General features: G+C 30.8%; 1 protein-coding gene across 1 annotated transcript; it reads right to left on the reverse strand.

Annotated features, from left to right (window-relative positions):
• Window positions 1-1497: 1497 nt before the first annotated feature.
• LOC141519668 (olfactory receptor 4C11-like) lies at window positions 1498-2409 on the reverse strand. Its single transcript, XM_074231843.1, has one exon. It carries the CDS (start codon window positions 2407-2409, stop codon window positions 1498-1500), a length of 912 nt encoding a protein of 303 aa, XP_074087944.1.
• Window positions 2410-6283: the final 3874 nt, after the last annotated feature.

Genomic DNA, 6283 nt, shown 5'->3' on the forward strand with positions numbered 1-6283 from the left:
ATGTCAAAGCCCCAACCCCTAGAAATCAGTAGAATATCAAACATGTTTCAAATCTACCGAATATTCATTTTCCTCTTTGTCTTCCAAGTTGCCATAGCCAACTTCTCCACAAAAAAAGTACAAGTAGGGGGAACTAGATGGCACAATGGATAGAGCACTGTCCCTGGAGTCAGGAGGACCTGAATACAAATGTGATCTCTGACACATGGCTGTGTGATCATGGGCAAAGCCTACTCTTACACTACATGTTTCTTCTTGGGCAAGTCAATTAACCCCATTGCCTTTCAAAAAGAAGGGTACATGGATTTCTTCCTGTTTTCTTTACCCTTTCTTTAAAAAAAGGTTTTATTTTGCTATTTGGATTTCATATGAAAAACAAATTTACCTCTAATTTGTGAGAAAAGTTAATGTCAAAACCTATTTATATCTAATCAACAATATTCAGGATATACCGTAGAACTTTTCTCTCATGTTATTTGCTTCACATTTTTTCTCAAGCACTAAAAAATTATGTTGATTTTTTAATCATAAAAGATTCATGCAGCATTTCATTCTTCTACATTAAGGAACTACACATTTTTACAATTGTATTTGTATCTCCAGTACATAGTACATTGGCTGGAATATAATAAATACTTAATAAATATTCTGTCTAATTTATATCTATCTAGAGACCTGTACATCTCTCTTCTAAATACATATAAATATATATATATATATATATATATATTCATCAGTATATTGAAATGTTTATCTAATTAGTTATCCATCAACCCATCTATGCATACAATCACACAATTATCTATCTATCTATCTATCTATCTATCTATCTATCTATATGTATATATATTTTTTTATTTGCCTATCTAACTATCCATGTAAGTGTTTGCCCTGTTATGTATCTGAATTAATCTATCTTTTTTTCCTACTGAACAGAGTAATCTGTTGTGGTTTGTTAAGTTGGAGTGAAGAATATATATTTATTTATATTACATCCCTGGTGGATAAAAAAACTGATCTTGAAACCTTTTTTTTGAGCAAGACGCAAGAATTATGACTAAATTTCCCCAAATCTCATAGTGATTGATATACGTCAATATGGGTTACACAGGCATTTTTCATAATTGGAAACTGTATCCAGTCCTAAGGCTTTTACTATTTTGATGTTTGGGGCAGAACATAATAGAATGATTCATTATTTTATATAAAATTGACTATATATATTAGCTCCTAATTTTAGGCATCATGTACAGGAACAAGCACCTGAAACCTCTTCTCCATGGTGCTCCATATTAATAATCATTTTATGAACATGTTTTGTATTTCAAGTTTTGGGTCAAGAAACTTAAAAATATTCTGTGAATTGGTCCTCACAACAAACCTGTGAGGTAGGTGTGTTACTTTTCTCATTTTAGAGTTGAGGAAATTGAGGTAGACAATAGTGTCATGTCATACAAGTCATCTGAGAGAGCAAGACCATGCATGCAAGTTTCTGTCTTAACTTGCTTTCTTGCTCCATAGCTTCCCCATAGCAGTTTTTACTTCTGCATTCCTCAGTGTATAGATCAAGGGATTGAGCAAAGGAGTTCCAATGGTATAAAACACAGACACCATCTTATCCATAGGGAAGTTAATAGGGGGTCGAAAATAAATAAAAATACAAGGAACAAAGAATATAATGACCACAATTATGTGAGAGGTACAGGTGGATAAGGCTTTACGCTTTGCCTCTGCACTATGATTTCTTAGCGAATAAAGGATTAAAATATAGGAAGTCATAAGAACTGAGAAACTCACAGTGCATACGATTCCACTGTTGAAAAGAACCAATAGTTTTATCACATATGTATCAATGCAGGCCAATTTCAACAAAGGCTGCAAGTCACAAAAATAGTGATCAATCACATTAGGACCACAGAAGGGTAAACTTAATGCAGTAGTTACCTGGGTGATAGAATGCAGCAAAGACCCCATGAATGCCAACGCTAGCAAATTCCCACACATTTTCTGGTTCATGATGACTGGGTAATGCAGTGGTTTACAGATGGCCACATAGCGGTCATAAGACATGAGGACAAGGGTCAAAATTTCTAGGCATCCAAAGAAATGCATTATAACTAATTGGGTCATACACTCATTAAAGGAAATAACCTGTTTTTTAGAGAGGCTGTCTACAATCAGTTTGGGGGCTGTAGTACTAGAGAAAGAGAAGTCTGCTAAGGACAAGTAAGACAGAAAGAAATACATAGGGGACCCAAGTGTGGGACTGGTTTTGATGGTCACAATGATGAGCAAGTTTCCTAACATAGTGGCAATATAGAAAGCCAAAAAGACAACAAATACAATCTTCTTTTTCACCGGATCTTGTGTCAGTCCAAGAAGAATGAATTCAGTCACGTTGTTTTTCATTTCTATGTCTTCAATGAAGAAGGGAAGGATGTGTGTGAGATGTAATCATTTGATAAATGATAAAAAAGTAACAGAAGAAAAACAGAAAAAAAAATTAACCTATACTACAGAATCATTGTCTGTTGTCTAGTATTTCAATGTTCTTATTTTATCTGCACCCTTAAAAATATTCCATGGATTATTTCTATTAAAACTCACCTATTAAAATATGTTGTAATCTACCCTGTACACTGCTCTAGCTTGTTTATGAAGTATTAAATTATTTGTCAATTAAAGAAGAGATTATGATTCACTAAATTATTGAAATTAATACGAACTGAAAATATATGATCTCCTTATTTTTTTTAACCATCTACAGTGAATCTTATCTATCTTTTGTTATTGAAATATTTCATATATTTAATTAAATGGAAATATTCCCTTTCATCAAACATAAGTATCATTATTAGTAACCTATAGCCATCTTTACTACTTCTGTTCTCTGGGGGGAAATAGTGTATAAACTTTCTCTTTCCAAATGAAAATTCCTTAAATATTTGACAAATATAACATCTTCCCTACATCTTTTATATTAATGGAAAGCATTCCCAGTATTTTAAATGTTTAAAGGGCATATAGTATACATTATACTCACCTTCTTCATTTTCAGTCTTTGGAGGTTTTATAGCTTGTTAATATTCTTTGTATAATGTGGCACATTGGATTGGACAGAATGCTGCAGATGGTGTGACAAGTGCAAAGCACAGTGTGATTATCAAAATACTAATTGTGGGAAATATATTTTCAATAATTCAGCAACTTTACAATAGGTATAGGCATATACACATATGTGTATATACAAATATATGTATATATATATATATAAATTCATGCATAAATTTTTTATTATATGTCATCATTGCTATTCTATTTGCCTATCGCTGTTAGTTATCATACCAAAACCAGAAAATAGTTTAGTTTCATGTGAATTGATCATCCTGAAATTCATTACCTCCTACTTGATAGTGCTTTTATTAAAGTGGTCACAAACCAAACCATATTTTATATATCCCCCATGAATTCAAGTCTAGCTCACTAGTTAAATTTCAAAAACTATTTCTTTCCTATTTGAGAAAATCAGGTTTGCTACAACCGAAGATATGAAAATTATATTAATTATTTCTGTTCACCAAGTGTCCTTTTTAATTAAGAGAAGAAAAAAAAAGAACTTCATAAATCTAAATCTGCAACTGACCATACAGAATATCTCATTAATATTCTTCAGTTTAAAGGTGAAGAAACTGAATATATCGAAATTTTTAAGTGACTTTCTCAAAGTCAATTAGATAAGAAGTGAAAGAACCAAGAGTCATATTTTCTGACTATATTCAACCATTTACCAATTCACAATTTTTTCTTTCAAATAAAAAATTGGTAAATGGAATTGATAAATGGTAGGATAAGAACAGATAATTTTTCAGTGAAAAATCCAAAGCTATATATAGTCATATGAATAAATGTTCTTAATAATTGTTGATTGGAGGAATGAAAACTTAAAATGCCCATAGGATACATTGTTATATCTGCCAGATTAGCTAAAATCATAATGCAGAAAGTAACTTATATTTGATGAAAAGTGGAAAAATTGGTTCATACTTTAATTTTTTTCTGGAAACTTTGTCTTATCTTACCATTTTGTAGAATAATGTGGAATTACACTCTAATAATTATCAAAGTGCCAAGACCCTATAATTACTTCTAAGTATATTTCCAAAAATGATTAAGGAAAAGAAGAAGACACATACTTAATCATATTTTTGTAGCAGTACTTTTTCTGGTAACAGAAAAACAAAACTAGAAGTTTCAGAATGCCAACAATTGGCAAATAGCTGAAGAACTGGTATTATCATTGAGTTGAAAGGGTAAGGTACTATTAGAAAAAAACATGTTCAAGGATCTTAGGGGAAAAAACACAAATACATACTTGCACAAAATAAGGAAGTGGAAAATGGACATAATCAAGAGAACCATGTATAAAGCCAAAGAAACATTTTTTATAATGACTCTAAAATAATAATTCATATTTGACTATAATAAATAGCCAAAGTGCTGAGCCAAATGAAGGACAAATGAAGAAAGTTATTATCTGTCTCCAGAAAAAGAATTAATAAATTGATGCATGCAAAGAATAATTTTACATATAGATAGATAGATATCTGCATATAGGTAGAAAGTTATAAATATACACACAAATATATGTGAATCTATCTATCTATCTATCTATCTATCTATCTATCTATCTACCTATATATCCCTATGCTAGCCCTCTTTAAGCACAAAGGGGAAGAAACAAGAAAAATAAATTTATTTGATGACTTTATTATGAATTTAAAAGGACTTTAAAGTCTTGCAAAAAGATTTGATATTTGTCTGAATTTATCTTTTTCATTATGCTCTGCAATGATAATGCTTGCTTTATTTCAAATGCTATTTTTTTTTAAAAATTATAACATTACATTGACATTGATCATATTACCTATAATTTGCAACATGATTGTACTCAGACTGATTAGCTATATTGTCTGTCACTGAAGTCATAGACACTAGGTAAATGAATATTCATGCGATGGAAACAAGAGAAATTATTAATAGTTTCTGATATCAAATTATAAAACCACCTGATTGATGAAACAAATAGAGTACTTGATTTGAAGTCAGAAAAACTCATACCCTAGATTTCAAATCTAGTCTTAGACACTTACTTAGACACTTACCCTGGTGAAATTACTTATTCTTCTTTGCATCAGTTCCTCATCTGTACAAATGACCTGGAGAAGAAAATATAAACTACTCCATTACCTTTGCCAAGAAATTCCAAATAGGGCCACTAAGAGTCAGACACAGATGCATTGATATTACAAAAATAAATCCAAATCATAAATGCATCAATCTTTCTTCCATTTACAAATGACTTTGGGAAACATAAGCAAATAAGATTAAAAAATTAAAATTACACAATTTCAATTTTTTCTTTCCTTCCCTTCTTAGATATTGTATGAATGTCAAACTTTATATGTTATAAAATTGTACAAAATTCATATTCATTGAATTAAGAAAAAGGTCAGTGAATATAAAAAAGAAAGGAAAAATTGTGATTAAAATGAAATTTAAAGGTAAAAATTAGATTTAGATACACACTAAAGCTCTTATGGCATGAGCCTTCTATAGCTACTTAAAATTTTTCTTTTTTCAAAGGATGACCAACAAGTAAGTTAAGAATAACCTTGAATTATATTCGGAGAAATAATCCCATGATTTCTATGAAGATCTATCTGAATAAAGGGGCATCAGACTCAGATTTTGCTAATTAAGTAACTGAAACAAAGCTCACTTTGAAGTGATTGTTCCTGTTTGTAAATTCTCCATTTAATCAGTACCTTGCAGTTCAAGATTGCTACTACTCAAGGGAGATTAGCAATTTATTACCAGCAAATAATATCATTCAGTCATTTAAAGTGCATTAAATCAGTGGTTTCCCCATAATTAAATCATTGTGACTTAACAATGTTGCCATAGCTTGCTGTCAGGAGAAAATTGAACTGTTTCCACGGCTTTACTGGTGTCATTTCTTCTCAGTACTTTGCAATGTGCTGCAAATCATCAAACGATCTACTGACATGGAATCATTTAAAATAATGATGTTTGGGCTTCAGTTACACACCAAATCTTGGCAAAATAACAATAATATTATTAATAATAACTATCATTTCAAATAACTCTCATTTTTAAGAACAAAAAAGAGGGAGAGAACAACAAAGAGAAGATCAAGAATGGAGGGGAGAAAGAGGACAATAAAGATTAAACAGTACTTGGGAATGGGATCTTTTTGGTTCTA

This window comes from Macrotis lagotis, chromosome 3 (genome assembly GCF_037893015.1).
Source record: "Macrotis lagotis isolate mMagLag1 chromosome 3, bilby.v1.9.chrom.fasta, whole genome shotgun sequence".
NCBI lineage: Eukaryota > Metazoa > Chordata > Mammalia > Peramelemorphia > Peramelidae > Macrotis > Macrotis lagotis.

What these genes read in the sequence shown, in the direction of transcription:
- LOC141519668 (XM_074231843.1), bottom strand. Translation starts at nt 2,409, where the DNA reads ATGAAAAACAACGTGACTGAATTCATTCTTCTTGGACTGACACAAGAT.